General features: G+C 45.3%; 1 protein-coding gene across 1 annotated transcript in view; it reads right to left on the bottom strand.

The window, feature by feature from the left end:
- The window catches only part of PITPNM3 (PITPNM family member 3), an 85,432-nt gene that overhangs the window by 50,165 nt on the left and 16,237 nt on the right, over positions 1–19,030 (bottom strand). The window contains exon 3 of the mRNA XM_045824442.1: positions 10,552–10,659. Within this exon, the coding sequence (XP_045680398.1) occupies positions 10,552–10,659 (108 nt within the window). The remainder of the gene's footprint in view (positions 1–10,551; positions 10,660–19,030) is intronic.

Here is a 19,030-nt window from a genome sequence, read left to right as displayed (position 1 = left end):
GCCTGCTGCACCCTCATGGGTCTTTCTGGAGACCCAGAAAGCCTCTTAACTCATGTCTCGGCTCAAGCTCCACATCCTCTTTGATCCCTCTGCCCTTTGTTTCCACTCTTGTTAGAACACTTTGCTCACTGGGCCGTCTGTCCCACCCCCGAGTCTGGGAGTTGGTCAATTCTGAGTCTATTTCTGAGTCATCGATGTGTCCCTAACATGGACTGGCAGAGGGCCTGACACAGAGTAAGCAGCAGCACGTGTGCACCGAATGCATAATTGAGGGAGAGAATGCATGGTACGCACCATGAGCCCCTTACCTCTTCAGGTTCAGAAAGAGAGGCAAAGCACACACCCAGGAAGACACAACTGTAAGCAGGTAGGTTGCCACTACAGAAGACAGCCCAACTAAGCAGTGCTGGGCATGGAGGAGCTGGTCTGGAAGAGGCTACAGGATCAGGGAGCTCCCTGAGGAAGTGCATAGGATTGCAAGAGCTAGAGAAAAGCAGGGTGAAGGCAGGAAACAGAATAGCTCAGGTGGGCTCAAGGATTAGCAAGCAGCCCCTGGGCATTCATCTGGAACGCAGGGTGAACTGAAGAGGAGGAGAAGTATGGGCCAGAAGTCATGAATACCAGGTCGGAGATAACCTTGGGATCACTGGATTCAGCAATGATTGGACAGACCCTTGATAATATCCCCTAGGTAGCCGTTCCAGGGCTGTTTGAGTCTTGTAGTGATAGCAAACTTAATTTATAATTGTCCCTGGGCAGTTGTAATTATTAAAAGAAAGAGCCATTGTGATGGGGTTCATGCCAGGCTGGGGACTTTTACTTCATTCTGTAAGCAATCAAGACCTAGTTACCAACTCCGTAGCAGAATGATATGACTAGATTTACATTTTAGAAGCATTCCAGTGGGGTTGGATAAAGACGGTAAACTGACAACCTGATCCAGCCATTTTCTCCTGCCCCAAATCCCTAGAAAATGACATTATACATTTTCTATGAATTAATCTTTTGTAGCACTGTAAAATAAAAGGGGTGTCCTTAGCAGATCAGAAATTGTAAGGCATCCCCAAAAGGCAGAAGGCAGAGAGATATGGTAGAGGAAGGTAGAACTGGCTACATAATTTGCAGGGTCCATAAAAAATGAAACTGTGGGGCCCTTGTTGAAAATTATTTTAAAAATTTAATATGGCAGAACATAAATGCAAGTGTGAGACCCTATGAAGCATGGAGCCTTGTGTGACTGCCAAAGTCAAGTGCCCATAAAGCCAACTCAAGAGAGAGAAAACCATAGCCTCAACCCTGCAAAGGAAGGTGTGTACCCAAAGGTGTGCATTGCTCAGAAGGAATAGCAGGCTCATAGGTAGAACATACAGCAGCAAAGGAAGCTTTCGAAACTGTCTGGGCTTCTACTGTAAGAGGATCCAGGTGCTGCAGTCCGTCCCCCAACCCTTGCTTGTGCTAGGTAGAGGCATGTGTCCCCAGGTGTGAGAAAGGATGAACGTTTGAGAGACAGGACACCCTGGAAGGCTGAACATAACCAAGAGGAACAAAGCAGAAGCTAATGGCTCAATTCACCCAGCAGCATTTTCTACCTTCCCCAATAATTGTTTTACCCTCCCCAATAATTAGATAGTAGCAGGTTGCAGTGAACAGACATATCACATCACTCAGAGATAGACTAAGAAGGAACTAAAAATAAACAGTAGAATACACATCCAAATATTGCTAAATATCAAAGGAAAACCCACACTGTGGAAGGAAGATATCAAACTCAATGACTGAAGGGAGCACAGAGAAATGGACCTGTGGATTCCTTGAATCAACTTAGTGTCATAATAATTAATGATTGGCAAGTTTTAGCAAGCACTAGAACCACCTAAAGGGCTGAGTAAGACACAGATTCAGAGCTGTGCTCATGGAGTTTCTAATTCACTAAGTCTGGGGTGGGACTTCAAAGTCTAGATTCCTGACAAGTTTCTGACTGACACGAATGCTGTCAATCCAGGGACCACTGCTTGAGAACCACGTATCTAGATACAAGGCCATAAACTAGAGTCAGGGGCTGAATTGTAGGGAAAAAAGCTCTCTGGAAAGCTGAAGTCAGAGGAAATGATCAGGGACACCTAGGCAGTGGCTGCTTCCTTCTCAATGACAATGTGGCCTTGACTGTTTGTTTCAAAAACAACAAGAGCCCTGATTGTAAATAGTCCCATAAATGACAGCTCATAGGCTGTGAGTATAAATTATTCTGGAAGAGATATGTAAACCTGGGCATAAAAGATTAGTGACATGGCAAAGAACAAGTGGAATTTATTCCAGGAATGCAAGGTTGTTCAACATATCAAAATCAATCAGTGCAATATATCATATTAATAGAGTAAGGGACAAAAACCACATAATCATCTCAACTGATGCAGAAAAAGCACCTGGAAAAATCCAACACCCTTTCATGATAAAAGCACTCCACAGCCCTGACCAGGTGGCTCAGTTTGTTGGTGTGTCATAACATACACCAAAATGTTACAGGTTCAATCCCCAGTCGGGGCACATACCTAGGTTTCAGGTTCAATCCCCAGTCGGGGTGTATACAGGAAGCAACCAATCAATATCTCTGTGTCCATCTTCTCTCTCTCTCTCTCTCTCTCTCTCAAATCAGTAAGTATATCCTCAGGTGAGGACTGAAAAAAAAAGCACTCAACAATCTTGTAATAAGGGGGAACTTCCTCAACTAGATGGAAGACAACTATAAAAACTAACAGCTCACAGAGTATTTAAAGGTGAAAAACTAAAAACATTTCCCCTTAAATCAGAAATAAGCCAAGATATTGGCTTTCCTCACTCTACTCAACATTATACCAAATGATCTAGCCAGTAGGTGAATAAGGGAAATAAAAGGCACCCAGATTGAAAGGGAAGAAGTAAAACTACCTATATTTGGAGATGACAGGCTCTTTTTTTAAAGATTTTTTTATTTACTTTTCTTTTTAGAGAGGAAGGCAAGGAGAAAGAAATGGAGACAAACATCAATGTGTGGTTGCCTCTCGCATGCCCTCTACTGGGGACCTGGCCTACAACCCAGGCATGTTCCCTGAGTGGGAATAGAACCAGCAATCATTTGGTTCGCAGACCAGCACTCAATTCACTGTGCCACACTAACCAGGGTGATGACAGGCTCTTACATACAAAAAATCCTAAGGAATCACCCCAAAAAATGAATAAATGAGTTCAACAAGGTTTCAGAGTACAAAATCAACATACAAAATCTTTATTTTGTATGCTGTAATAACTTTATTTTGTATTTTGTATATAGAAACTTGTATTTCTATATACTTGTAATTAACAATCCATAAATAAAATTAAGAAAATAATTCAAATCACAATAGCATCAAGAAAAATAAAATACTTAAGAATAAATTTAGCCTTGGCTGGTGTAGCTCAGTGGATTGAGCATGGGCCTGTGAACCAAAGGGTTGCCAGTTTGATTCCCAGTCATGGCACATGCCTAGGTTGTGGGCTGGGTCCCCGTCTGGGGGCGCACGAGAGGCAACCATATATTGATGTTTCTCTCTTCCTCTTTTTCCCTCCCTTCCCCTCTGTCTAAAAAGAAATAAATAAAATCTTTTTTTAAAGAATAAATTTAACAAAACAGGTAGAAGATTTATACATGAAAACTATAAAACATCATTGAAAGAAATTGAAGAAGACCTGAATAAATGAAAAGACATCCAATGTTCATGGATTGGAAGATTAATACTGTTTACATGGCAATACTGTTGAAATTGATCTACAAGTTCAGCACAATCCCTACCAAAATCCCAGATAGATTTTTTGCAGAAGTTGACAAGCTGATTCTAAAATTCATATGGAAATGGAAGGAATGCAGAATAGCTAAAACAAACTTGCAAAAGAAAAACAAAATTAGTGGATTCCCACTTCTGGATTTTAAACCTACTATATGTATGGCCTAATCTAGACTATGTGGTACTGGCAGGAGGAGATATATATATATATGGATATTATATTTATACATGTGTGTATACACACACACATATAATATTTATATATAATATATATTTATATTATATATAATATAATATTCTTTTATATTATAATGTAATATTATATATAATTAAATGTATAATATATATTAAATATATAATATAATATTATATATAATATTATATAATTAAATATTAATATATTATATAATATATTAATATTTATATCTATCTCCTTCTGCCAGTACATATATATGTGTATATATGTGCATATATACACAGATACATACATATATATAAAATCAGTGGCATAGAACTGATTATATAACTGAGAGTCCAAATATAAACCCATATGTTTATGATCAATTGATTTTTGACAAGATTGCCAAGACAATTCAATGCATGAAAGAATAGTCTTTCAATAAATGGTGCTAGTATAACTGGTTACCCACATGCAAAAGGTTGTTTTAAAAAAACAAAACCCTCCCCAGAAGAGCTGAGCAGAAGAATGGAAACAGCTGAAGAGGAGAAAATTGATGAGCAGTTTGTTAGGTTAGAACAGAGGAATAGTTCCAGAACCCGGCAAGGACGAGAAAGAAGAATAGTCAGGGCAAGGGGAGACATGCTTCCAGCGTCCAACTGAGGTCAGCTCTGGAAGGAGGGCACAGACAGAAGCACGGGAAGAAACAGAAAGGAAGAGCCCACCAAATACAGGCGTCACAAACTATGAAACTGCACCTGCAGACATTGTTTGTGACTTCAGAAAAAGAATAATTATTTCAAAATGCAAAGCTTCAAGAAGAGAAAAAATCAGTTTACCCACAAATTTACCTCAGACTTCTCAACAACAATAAACACAAGAAGGCCAGGAGGAATATCTTTTTTAAAATTTGCATTTATTGACTTTAGAGACAGACAAGAAGAGGGGAGAGGGAGAGACAGACAGAGTGAGAGGGATCTATTTGTTGTTCCACTTATTTACCTATTCATCGGTTGATTCTTATATGTGCCCTGATCGGGGATCAAACCCACAAACATGGCATATGGGGATGACGCTCTAACCTACTGAGCTACCCAGCCAGGGCCATGAGAAATTTTAAAGACAGTTAGGAACATGACTATGAACACAGGCAAATTTGCATTCAAATGAGAAAGCAAAATATAGATATGCTTAGAAATGCAAGGACTTGAAAAGTTACTCTCACAGTTCCTGTCTGGAAGAATATCTGAAAAGAGATAGTCTAGTACAAGAGGATGTAAATCCAAGAGGAGGTCATGGAATTTAAGAAGCAGCAGTGAGAACTATGCACTAAAAATGGCAACTGTTATGGAATGTAACTCATATACCTCAGTATGCTTCACAGAAGAATGAGGAGGAGGGGAAGGAGGAGGGGATGGCAGCATTACAATCAAGACCAAACGAGAAAGCCTGCTGTCGTTCCTGCTACTCAGCATCTGTCTGGAGATCCTGTGCAATGTAATCTAACAAGAAAAATAAGCAAGCACAGCATGTATTGGCAAGGGTAGAGCTGTTAACATTTGAGAACGATACAACACAGAAAACTCAAGAGAGTCAACTGACAAAGTATTAGCCCTAATAAGAAAAATTCAGCCAAGTGGCATGACTTAAGAGACAAATATTTCAAATATATAGCAGACACATAATTTATATCCAGAAGATATGTGAAGAACTCCTAAAAAAGCAATGAGAAAAAGACATAATCCAACAGAAGATGAGCAAAAAAGCATGTTTAAGAAATTCAGAAAAGAGAAAATGGGTTTGCTCAATACACTTATGAAAAGATCATCAATCTCACTAGCAATCAAATTAAGACAAAATAAAACAACAGAAAAGTATCTTCACCCATCAATCAGGTAAAATGTTTGAGTGTGATGAGATCAAGTGTGGTAACACTGTGGAGAAATGGCTAACCTGATCCACGGCTGGTGTGAATATAAATTTGCGCAGTCTCTAGGGAAAGCTTTTTGGCAGTATCTGTTACAATTGTCAATGCTTATGCTTTCAACCCATGAAGCTTTTTTTAAGTAATGAAAAATTCCAATGTCTATCACTACAGAATGGTTAAATAAATTATGGTCCATCTATTATAGAAGATACTATGGCACAGGTAAAAAAAGAATGAGTTGAATCTATGTATATCCATAGGAAAAGCTCTCCAAAATCTGCTATTAAATGAAAAAATAAAAGCCAAGCAGCAGCAATAACACATAACACGATTTATTGCTATAGAGACACCCACCACATTGATAAACTCGGCAGTAAGGTCTGAAATGGAAAGTAGAGAAGGGAGACTGTTTGTTTGCAGCGAGGATGCATTCAAAAAATAAGGTGATTATTTGTGCACTAGTGTGTACATATATAGCACCATTGTTCACAATAGCTAGAGGCAGAAACATGTCCCCCATTAAGTGACTAGATAAACAAATTATGGCAGATACACACAATGCAATATTATTCAGTCTTAAAGAGGAAGGAAATTCTGGCACATGCTACAACACGGGTGAACTTGGAGGACATTGCGCTGAGTGAAACAGACCAGACATCAAAGGACAAACACTGTATGGTTCCACTTACACGAGGTCCCTGGGTCAGTAAAATCAACAGGGACAGACCGTAGAAGGGCAGGAACCACGGGCTCGGGAAGAGTAGGGAACAGAGGGCTCACGTTTGGTGGTGCAGGGTTTCAGTTTGGGATGGTGAGAAAGTTCTGGGAATGGATGATTTATAGTTGCACAACAAGATGGATATACTTAATGTCCCTAAACTACACACTTGGAAATGTTAAAGAGGTAAGTTTTATATTGTGCATATTTTACCAAATTAAAAAACGTTAAATAAAAATAACAACACATGCGATTGTAAAATAATAAATAAAGTGAACTGAACTGATGCTAAAGGACCCCCTTCATTAAACTACATATACACTGGGCAACATATTACCCCAAAATGTAAATACATAACCAAGCTCCAAATAGGAAATGGAGCATACACAAGAGCCGGAAGCAACGAGGGAACTGCAGCCCAGGAAGAAGGCAGGAGCTGACCTGGAGGAGACCCATGGAAGACCCAGATGGACAGAGGCTCCAGGACTAGAAGCTGAAACCCACACTGTTAACTCCACAGGCTGGGCCTCAGCCTGTGGGAGGTAGCGAGGAGCTCAAGTGCAGCCCGCAGTACTGCAGGGATTGCTGAAGGTCTGCTCCATCCATAAAGGCAGTTCAGAAAAACACCACTCCTTTGGGGACGCAGCAAAGAAACCTCTCACAGACGGCGAAAAAGAAAAACATCACACATGAGTAATCAAAACCCTAAGCTTCTGCCACATATGGGTGTGGGGTCTAAATCTACACCACTCCTCTAGAACGGAAACACTAAACCGTAAATTGAGCACATAGCATGTCCAAAGTCAGTGAGACACTCGGCGCAGCATACACACACAAGGCCAGTCTTTTAGAAGGACGTGTTCACAACCTAGGCCACATGAGACTCCTGCAAAAAAAGGAGGGACCAAGGTGAGCTCGCAATAAAAAATGAAACAAAATCCAAGACACACAGTTAGCATGCACTCACACACACACACATACACAAACAGCCAGGATTAGTACCCTCCAAAACTGGAGAAAGCAGAACAGTCTCAAAGTGCCAAAGTAACATAGGCTTTAAATGGCTGAGGAGATAAAAGAGGGACTAAAACATAATTAAGGTTTAGCAGGAATTTGTAGAACATGAAGAGTCCTTGGGACACCCAGGTAAAGGTAAGTGGGAAGATCCTGGAAATCTAAATCCAGGGCACAGGAGAGAGGTCTTAGCGGGAGATGGTCTTGGAAGCCAGTGCCGGCAAGGGGCTGTGATGGGCCAGAGCATGAGCCATAAAAGTGTGTCAAGCCCCATGCTTCAGGGAAGGAAACTTGAAGGAGGCAGGGGTAGAGCTCTATCTACACCACCAGTTTTGATTTTAGCCTTTCCCACTAAGTGTTTGCAGACTTTCCTCTCCCCCAAATAGCCCCCCAGCCTCTCCTTGGGCCCCTTCCTCAGCCTGTCTGATTGCATCGTCTTCCTCTCTGCTGTGAGCTCCTGAAAGAGTGCCAATGCCAGCCTGCTCCTGTTTATTCTCCCCCACTCCATTTCCAGCACAGGGCTGAGCCTCTGTCGTGACTCCATAAATGACTGTTGAAATGAATGAAATTAATGTGTGTGTTCTGTCGTGTTGTGGGAATTCACATTATGAATGCCCCAGGGAATGAGACTCAGAAGGAGCTGAAAACACTTCTGGTTCCCTCTTCCTCTCCTGCTCTCCTCTCTCTCCCTCCTGCTCCCCATTCTGTGCTGGGAGGAAACATCAGCAATTCTTGACTCAGGAGAATGAGGCCCCTAACTTAACTTCTCCTGAGGATCAGGAAGCATCTACTAGAATTGTACTTGTGCACCATCGTCCACTCTTCTCTCCCTCCTCCAGCATTCTAACGACCTGCTATCGAATGCACTTTGCAAGTTTAGCTCTTCAAATCCTCACAGCTTTTGTACTAGCCCCACTCTGCAGATGAAGACACTGAGGCTCCAGGAGGTGTTGTGACTTTCCCTGGCCCCAAAGCCACAGACTGGCAGGGTCAGCCTCCAAACCCAGACCTCTTTGATTCCAAAGCTGCCATTGTTCAACCTCTCCCACAGTCTCCCTCTGCCTCCTTCTCCCCTGCCCTCCCAGTCACAGTGCCTCTCGATCACCCACTCCTTAGCTCACACTGTGTCTGAGTCAGACATTTTTTGGCAGACAAGTGAGGGTGGTGGTGGGAAATGGATGACCAGATGGGTGCTGAGTACAAGTCTGGGTTTGTCTTTTCATGGCTACCAGGCACAGCCCTGGGGAAGCACCTGGAACTCACGACCCCTTCTGGGCCCCTTCCAGGGATCCTGGGGTGAGGGAAAGAGCAGACAAGGGTCCCTCTACAAACGTGTGCCTGTGAAGACTGGGCAGTTGTCCCTGGACTGGCCTTGATGACCAGACTCAGAGCCTGCCCTCCCTTTGAATGTGACGGTTGTTGGGGGTTGCGGAGAGTTTCCTTTAAGACTCTGGGTTTCTTGGATCTGATTCTGCAGGGGCCCAGGACTGTGTCTGGCCTCAGTGCAGTTTGGGAGGGGAAGCCCTGGTCTGAGAATCAAGAGACGAGGGATCTGAGCATGGTGCTGCCACCAACCTGGAGGACCTTGGGCCAGACAGAGTTTTTCTGAGCCTTGGGTTTCTTCATTTGTAAAATGGAACCGTCATCCCCGCCCTGTCCATTTCTCAGCGTGGGCACTTTGGCATGGGGAGGGCTGAAAACCAAGGAGGCAGGATGGGGGTGAGGAAAGGAACAGAGCCTACAGGTAAGACAGCCAGCAACCAGGAAGGCCAGCATCAAGATGTGTCTCTCTGTTGCGCTGGGCCTGGACCATCTCACTGAACAGCTCCTGATAGACTGGCCTTGCCCAGACCAGCAGCTCTGGCCCAGACCGTGACTGAGGAATTACAGGGCCAGGAGGGGAATAAAAGGGGAGATGAGGAGGATGGGAAATGAGAGGAGTAATATACGGGGTGAGAAGGAGGGAGAGAAAAAACTGGCCTTGGGATAGCACATATAGAGGTTAGCACCCTAGATACTGAGAGGTTCTAGCCCCAGCTCTGTGCCTCACTCAAGGTGCACTAATCATGTACAGCTCCTCTCCAAGCCTCGGTTTCCCCATATGTCACCTCAGCTACATCCCCCACTTACCTTTCAAAGCCTTGTCCATGACTTCACTGTCAGGAGCTCTTCCTTGAGTCCCCCTCTCCTCCCTCATTCCAAAATTCCTTCCTCTCCCCTCTGGGTCTAACAACCCTCAGCTGAAGCCCGACTCCCTTACGTCTTAACTTACACTGTGAGACACATCACATGTCAGAGGCCTTGGCTGAGTCACCCTTGGTCCCTCCTACAAGCACTCTATACCCAGTAGATGCCGAACAGACATTCTGTTAGTGATGCAGTGTGGGCAAATGGACAGATGGATGGGTGCCTCAAAGGATATGCCTGCTTTGTCTGCTGATTAATCTCCTGGTCAAAACTCCTCTCCATAAAAAGCCTCTGGGATTAATTCCCAGCCACATACTCCTTCAACAACTCAGCCCCAAAAGCCACAACCCCCACTGCTGCCTCCCTCCCCTGTCCGCTCTCAAAGGCTCCTCCAGTTGCCACCTCACTTCAGTAAGGATTCCAACACCATCGGCCTGGCAGGGCTTAGATCCTGCCACCTGCCCTTAGTTACTCGTGCTCCTGGGGACAAAGGATGTTCTGTTGAAGTACCCTGGAATTGTTCTGCCACAGAAAACCCCACAGAAGTCCCCATGAGGGTTCTTGCAAGTCGCAGAATTCAGGGGTCACAGGCTTAAGGAGGGGAGGTGCCCAGAGAAACAAATGACTCTTCACAGAAGACCCAAGTCCTAGCACCAAATGGCCAGCCCTTCAACCCACCCTGCAATGCACACGTGTACACAGCCTGGCCATGAGAGAAGCAGAACCTCACCTTGGTGCTCCTCCAGTTTGCCCATGGTCTCCATCTGCTCCACCAGGTCATTCGAATTCCACTGGCTCATCCCGATGAGGATGGCGTTCTTCCCTTCAGCCACCTCCTCTGGGGGAAGGAGCAGAGATGGGCGTGAACAGGGAGAGCTGGGTACAGGAAGCCCTGACAGGAGCTTATATCTGAGAAAGTACTTATTTCTTCTTTTGAGTTTAAGTGTCAGTAGATATGACAGGTTTAAGACATTCAGGAATTTTTCACTGTAGTAAAGTCATGAGAGAGGCTAAAAACCCATAGAAGTCTCCACTGTTAGCCTTAAGAACAGTATTTCTTGAAAGGAAGTATGTTTTGGGCAGGGGGAATCTTTTCCACTGCTAGCAGTGTTTCTTTGAGTAAGTTACTTGACTTCTGAGCTTCAGTCTTTCTATCAGCAAAATAGGACTGGAAATGTCTCACTCACAGAGCTGTGAGGACTAAAAGAAATAATGGGTATGATGGTCTTGGTGCACAGAGAGACAGCATAAATGAGAGACAGCATGGTTATTCCTTCACATAAGAGGGGAGTCGCCATCAGTATTGAGCGGACCAGGATTTGGGTGGGGCAGGGGCAGCACTAGAGAAACTAGAAGAGCAGAAGACTTCTGGTTCTAAGCAAGCCCTGAGCTGTGTGGGACCCTTAGCCCACATCACAATCTTATGAACTTATCAATGCCTTCATCCCCCTCCTCTAACCCCTACCCCGCAACCCTCTCTCCACCCCGGCTCTTTCCCAGTCTGAGTTTAGTGATTGCTCTGAGAGAAATGGATGGGGCCAGCCACACTGCCTAGCCACACTGAATACAAGCCCCTGGGTCCCACACATCTGGTGACATCCCTCATCCCAGAAAGGGGCATTTCCTCAAAAACAACCCCCCAGGAAAGAGACCTCCTCTCTCTTTGAAGGGACTTCCTGTAGAGCTTTGTGTCCTCCCTCATAGAATAGACATGAAAGAATGGTGAGGAGAATCCTCAAGCTTATGATAACCGGAAGTAAAGGGAGGGGATCCATTTCCCTGCCAAAGAACTTGACAACAGGTAGAACCAATCCACTGAGCTGAAGCTTGGGGAGCTGTCCAGAGTTCTGATTTCCTCCAGAGCTCAGTAATTCAGGACACCCATTCCTGGATAGGTTCTGGATAATGATGATGATCATCATCCTCATTCCTGCCTTATTTTATTTATTTATTTGACTTATATTTAACAACACATCAAATTCTTACTATGCAGTGAGATTGTTATAAGTGGTTTAAAAATACTAATTCATTTAATTCTCATAAAATACTAAAAAGGTACAATTATTATTATCTCTACTTTACACAGGGAGTAGTTCAGTAATTTGCCCAACGTCAATGTCTAGAGCCAGTATTTAAACTCACACACACTCTTTCAAGAGTCCTGAAATCTGTCCTCCTGATGGCCTGCCCTGGGCACCCTGTTTGGCTCCAGCCAGGCACCACTCACCCCCAGACAACTTTCTCAGTGAGGTGTGCTCCCTCCAGACACTAGTGGACATCTCTTATCAGCACTGTGTTCTAGGCAGAGCCCTGACCAGGTTCCAGTCCAGAGTCTGCTACATGTGAGCATGTGCTTTACAAACATCCCTCCATTCTTCCTGTTTTTTAATCTCTTAAATGGGAATAACAGGTCTGGTTCTACAACTCTTTCTAGCAAGCTGTCAGGAGGACAACGATATGCTACATTTGCAAAAGCTACAGCATCCAAAATGCCATGAACCAGGTACGATTACTCTGGGAAAGAGGATCACATAAGAGCTCAGTTCTGGTGTTATGTTGACTCTTCAGTCCTGCTAGATATCTGACCTTTGACAGTAACTTATGCTTTCTGAGCCTCATTTTCCTCCTCTATAAAATGATATCATAGTATTGCTATGTCACAGGATTGCTGCGAGGCAATGAAGGTGAAGTGTTTGCAAGCACGACTAGCACCCAATAAGATCACAGAAGTGGAAAACAGCACATGCAGGTGATGGCCCATCATCACCCCACCAACCGAGCCCCAGCCCCCACCACTAATGCTTTGGTCTGCCCCCACAACACTCTGGCCCTGCCCCAGAGCGGGGTAGTCAGGGTCAGCCTGTGGCCCACTTTTGAGTGCCTGTGTCTGCTGGCTCAGCTGCACAAGCAGTCAGCTCTGCACTTGTTCATTCAAACATTCATTCTGCAATGAATGGATTTCTGAGGACTTACTGTGTGCAGTGTGAGACGCGACCTCTATCCTCAGGGAATACAGTTTTGTGAAAAAACACAACTGTAAACAACTCTGACGCAGGAAAATGAGTGTGCAGGGGCTTCTGGCCCAGTGCCCAGTATGCAGCAGGTGCTCAACAGATGCTTACACATCCTAGTTCCCGTTTTTTCTACAATGCGTAAGCCCTGTGTGTGAGGCTATCAGAGCCCCGAGGGTCCTCCCAAGGCTCTGAGGTCTGAGCGCGTCTACTTCTGCACCATCTTTGGCCTTTTCCTCTCTTCCTAGTTTTGGGCATGGCCCTCCTCCATCTTCCTCTTTTGGTCTTTTGTCTCTCTTTCTAGTAAATGTATTTTCCTCTGTGACTCCTATCATGTTCCTCTGTGCTTGACATTGACCGTTTCCACTCAGATCTGATCTCGCCAGATCCCTTTCCGTTGATCTCTGTCCCTCCTGGTCCTTGTATTTCTCGTGTCTCTCAGCCTCCCAGGCACATCTGTCCCTCTGTCTGGGTGGGTCTCAGTCACACTTCCACACTCTTGCTCTCCCTCTCTCATCATCCCAGCATCTGTGTCTCTCCTCTCTCTGGGTAGATGTCCCTTTCTTGACCTCTTCCACTCCCTGGGTTTCTCTTTCTTTCTCTGGATCCTGCCCCTCAAGACCCCTCTACCCACACAGGTCTTTCTTACTTTCTCTGGGCTTCTCTCTCTCCTGGCTCACCATCTCTCAACTTTCTCTGGCTCTCTGTTGGGTGTGTGTACATGTCCCTCTCTCCCATTCTCTCTGGATCTCTCTTGCTCTCCCTGCCTCTGCTTTCTCACCTTCTCCCTGACATCCTTGCACTCCCTGCTGCTCCACCACATCCTTATCTCTCCAGCTACTCCCCACCCCCACCTCTCAGACATGCTTTCTAAGGGCCTCTCCTCTGCCCCCGCTCTCAACATTCAGCCTCCAGATTCTCACTCTGGCAACACACACACACACACACACACACACACACACACACACACTTGCCCCTTTGGAGTCATTCAGGCAAACCAGACTTTTGCTCTCCGCTCAATTTCCCCTCACGGTGGTGCGTGCCTCCCATCAGGGCCCACAGAGGCCACAAAAGGCTTCTTTGGATAAATGTCCTGGTTATTGATTCTGCTTTTCAGCTTCTGGTGACTGTTTCCTGCATGCTAATTCTCATCCCCTGAGACCTCTGGTGTGGACAGTTTTTGCATTTATGTCACCCCAATTGAGCCCCAGTCCCTGCCCAGGCTAGGTGTCAGGCTGAACCCCACCCAGAAGCACCACAACCCTGGCCTTGACCCCAGACTGACTCCAACCCTAACCAAAGCCTGGATACACCCCTTTAAGCATGACCTCCAGTGCCTTAGGGAAAGTTTCTCTTCCTACCCCAGGCCTCTGTTTCTGCTTCAGAGCAGGGAACCTCCTTGTCCTGTATCAGGAAGACTCCACCTCCAGCCCATGGAGCTGAGAGCACGGCTCCTTCTGCAGTCAGCGGATCCAATGCCGCACATCACCCTTGGCATCCAGCTCATGACACCAGTTTTTCCAAGGACCTGGATGAGCTTAGCTCTGGGGCCTCTGGGAGACAAGGATGCCAACCCTCCCTGGTACTGTTTAACACTGGCCCATCCCCCCACAACAGCCACCACTACCACTCTCTCTCGTTGCAGGAGAAGGACCAATGTGCTGCCACTGTGAATGAAGCTGCTGTTTGGAGTATTGATTCTAAACTGTTAAACAAAATTCAGACAGAACCTTTGACCTACCCACCTTTTCTGCCTAAGAGATTCAGACAGACAAACCTGCTTTAGGAGGAGAGTTTAGGATGTCACCTTAGCCTAATTTGAATTAAGTATGATAAACAAGGGCTTCAGACAGGTGCCTGTTAGCCAGACACCCAGTGTCCCATTGTTCCTGAGCCGCTAGCAAGGAATCACCTGTCCCGTGTGCTCCACTCCCCCTCAACGACCTGCACATGTGACCATTCTCGCTTCTGAATTCAATACCCTGTTCCCACCCCCCTTTTTCCTTTGTCCAAAGTGTCTTCTGTACCCGGTGTTGCCTCACTGTCTTTGGAATTTTCATGGGGTGATCACACCTTTGTAAATTCCCCATGCACATGGATTACTTTGGTTATTAGTCCAGCCCAGAAGAACTTAGAAGATGGGAGGCAAGTATTAATATTCTTTGGCCCCCACACAGTGGAGGATCCCCACTCAGCCCACTCCCAGAAACCTTTGGGGCTGCTCCATGCCATTGGTTTCCACTCCCCACCTTCAATGAGAGGGAGCGCCAGGAGCAGGGTCACACCTGTGGTTAGCTTCAGTGAGGGTTCCTATGCCCAGCTTCCCACAGGGACATCCTCCCACTCCACCCATGAGAGAAAAAACCCTACCCCAGGTTGTGTGGAAGGAACCCTGGGGCCCAGAGACTCAAGACTTGCCTGAGGGCAGACAGCGCCCAGTTAGCCCAACCCCGATGAAAACCTGGATCCTCTGACCTTCCCGACCTGCACTGCTTTCCCCTGCTCTCCCCTGCCCATTGAGCTCCAGAAGCCGTGTTATCACAGTAAAAGCCCAGACCCAAGGAGGAAAGCTGGGATGAGCCCTCATTCTTTCAGAGGCCAGCCCTGCCTCAGCGCCTTTGTAAACTGGGATGCCTGGTCCTCTCTTGGCTGCTGTGAGCAACTGGAGAGTTGGAGCAAGAAGCAAAGTCTCTGTGAGACAGAGACCAGCTCCTGGGCCCCAGCCTCCTGCCGGGTGAGCTTGGAAGGAGCAAGAGAACAAAGGACATAGAGGACAGGACAGCCAAAAAGTTCCAGTTTCTCACCCAGTAGGACTCCCCTCCCCTGCCAAGGGAGGGAGCCCATGCTTTGCTCTCTGTCAAGCTGTCCAGGGCCAGATGTGCCCTGAAAATAAACCCTGGTGCCCCCTCACTCCTTCCTCAGCCCTATTCTCAACCCCAGCCCTGCCAACATTCTCCCCCACCTCCCCATCCCCCCTCCCCCCACCCGCACCCCCACCCCCTCATCAGATCCTGGCCTGCTTGTGTATATTCCCAGCGGTTGTTGTTTAGATGCAGAAAACAAGTGTTTCCCATGAACCAGAGGGAACTGTCCTGGGCATTATTGCCAACAGGGCCTTATAACGCCAATAGGAGCCTCCTGGAATGTTTAGAGCTGAAAGGAGCCCTCAAGGTAAAGTCCGGCATCCTCATTTGACAGATGACCTGGGTCACAAGAATTCAGGTCTCCAGCCTGCTAGCTTGAGGCATTTCCCACTGATACTACCTTCCACCAGCTGAGTTCATGGTAAATCAGATCCTTTGTTTGAACTCAGATGCTTGGTGACTTTCAAGATTTCTCTAACTGAACTATTCATTGCATCTAAGTAAAAGGTTAAAGTTAAGGGTTCACCTGATATTTTCTGCATAAGACATACACATTGCTATAGAAACAGGTCATGAGTGACTCATGCTTGACATACCCAACCACAGCCCCCGTCCACACATCTGATGCCACAGTTGTCATTTTAGCCTCATCCTGCTCGCTCATAGGGACGGTGACTCCACAGGGGAAGGGCATAGAGTGTAACTAGAACACAGTAGGCCCACTCATAACACCTTCTGCTATTTTCCCATGATCCAACTGCATAATTTCTGGTCAGGGATTCCAGTTTTAAATAATTTGTAAGTGTTCAGTTTCTACACAACTTTATCATCTACCAAGAATTTAAAAATCACATTCTCTGTTTAGCTGTTAATGCTAAGATCCATATTTACTTTTATAAGCTTTTCTCTGTTTTTAGTTTTATTGTGGGTTTTGGCTCATGAATTCTATTTCTGTTCGTCGATAAGAAATGTAAGAGTGGAGGCCCGTCTGGTGTGCTCAGTGGATTGAGCACAGGCCTGCGAACCAAACTGAGCCAGTTCAATCCCCAGTCAGGGCACACGCCTGGATTGCCCGCCAGGTCCCCCAGTAGGGGGCACATGGGAGGCAACCTCACACTCATGTTTCTCTCCCTCTCTTTCTTCCTCCCTTCCTCTTTCTCTAAAAATAAATAAATAAAATCTTTAAAAAATAAGAAATGTAAGAGTGGAATGTTAATAAATTCCGGTTTAGTTCTGTAATGTCAAGAATTTAAAAACTTTTAAATGAATTGCTTCATATTTGAAAAACTTGGAACTACTATCTTAAAACAAGGGTGGGGGGGAGGGTCCTGCCGGGTTTGGCTCTGTGGGTTGGACACTGGCCTGTAAACTGAAAGGTCACGGGTTCAGTTCCCAGTCAGAGCACATGCCTGGGTTATGGGACAGGTTCTCAGAGGCCTGTGAGAAGCAGCTGGCCAATGTTTCTCTCCCTCTCTTTCTCTCTCCTTTCCCCTCTCTCTAAAATTAAATAAATAAAATCTTTATATTTAAGGACATTTTCATTTTCTCTCTGGAACTCCGCATTTCACGGCCAGGAACCGTATGCCACCTGGGCTATCCCTCCTCGGCCTATGCACCCTTCTTCCCCAGTTTCTGGCCAGACCACCTGTCACCCAGCAATCTTCATCACCCACAACAAGAACACAGCTCCTCAAGGCTCAGGTCTGCTACCATTGTGCAGGCCCACCCTGCAACAGCCATCCTGAGCTTGGAGTCTCTGGCCTTCTGCAGGGCAGGGGTACCCAGGGCCACCCCTGAGCCTGGGCAGGAAAGCATGTCCTGAGGCCAGTGGGCCGGGCCTGCTCTCCGTCCCGCTACTGGGGCGGCGGGCCAACAGCGCTAAGTGGGCATCCCCTTGCTCACTCTTAGCACATCCGCTTTCCTGTTCATTCCTCTGGTGAAAGCTTTGCACTGGCTGTTCCCACTGTCCAGAACACTGTTCCCCCAGGTGCTCACATGCTTCATTTCTTGTTATTCAGCTCTCTGCTCAAGGTCACATCTGGGGGCCTCCTACAGTCACCAGTCAGTCTATCACATTCCCTTGTGTTACACTAGAAGGAGTTCCTCCATTTTTTAAACAGCATTACTGAGATACGATTGACATTCAATAAAGTATACACATTTAAAATGCACAGTTTGAGGGAACACTTCTCTGCTATTTACTAGATGGGAAGCTGCCCAATTCATGAGTTGTTCAATAAAGCCAATTAGATATTCAAATTTAAAAAATAAAATAAAATATATAATGTACAGTTTGGTAAGTTTTGACATATGTACACATGTGTGAAACAATCACCCCAGTTAAGACAGGGAACGTGTGTCCATGACCCTCGGAAGTTCTCTCCTGTCTCTTCCTGTCCCCTTCCTGCCCCCTTCCTGCCCCCAGGCCACACTGACCTGTACCTGTCACTACAGATTCATTGGCATTTTCTAGAGCTGTACATAAATGGAGTCACACAACATGTACTCTTTTTCCACCTGACTCCTTTACCCAGCTTGCTTATTTTCAGATTCGTCCACATGGAGCATGTATCAGTAGTTCATTCCTTCTTATTGCCAAATAGTATTTTATTGCATGAACGTATAACACAATTTGTTTATCTGTTCACCTCTTGATTACATTTGAGTTGTTTTAGGTTTGGGGCTATATTGAATAGAGCTGCTATGTAAGCATTCATGGACATGTCTTAAATGAAATGCTTTCTTTCTTCTTGGGTAAATTTCCTAGGAGTGGAAGGGCTGGCTGATGTGTTACTTAACTTTGATTAACTTTTTCTTTAATCCTCACCTGAAAATATAATTTATTAATCTTTTAGAGAAAGAGAGAGACATCAATTAGTTTCCTCCCATATTCACCCTGACCAGGGAGTGAACCCACAATCTAGTATGTTCCCTGACCAGGAATTGAACCCATGACCTTTTGGGTGAACGGGGTGAACCAACTGATCCACCTGGCCTGGGCAACTTTGATTAACTTTTTAAGAAGCTAAAGTCAACCTTCTAAAATGGTTGTACCATTGTGCATTCTCATCCACAGAGTTTGAAAGTTCCATTCCTCCATATCCTGATTCGTTATCTTAATTAGCTGTTCCATAGGTGTGTAGTGGTAGCTTACTGTGGTTTTAATTGCATTTAATTTGCATTTAATGACTAATGATGTTGAGTTTATTTTGATTTTTTTGTTATTCATAGATCTTCTCTGACGAGATGTCTGTTCCTCTATGTTATTTTATTTGTGGTAATTATTAACATAATTTACATGCTTGGGTATTATCTTACCACCCACCACCCGTCA

This window comes from Phyllostomus hastatus, unplaced genomic scaffold, assembly GCF_019186645.2.
Source record: "Phyllostomus hastatus isolate PE091 unplaced genomic scaffold, TTU_PhHast_1.1 phas_scaffold_55, whole genome shotgun sequence".
NCBI classification, from domain to species: Eukaryota; Metazoa; Chordata; class Mammalia; order Chiroptera; family Phyllostomidae; genus Phyllostomus; species Phyllostomus hastatus.
Note: the sequence above shows the minus strand (reverse complement) of the source record. Positions and strands in the feature narration are given on the sequence as shown.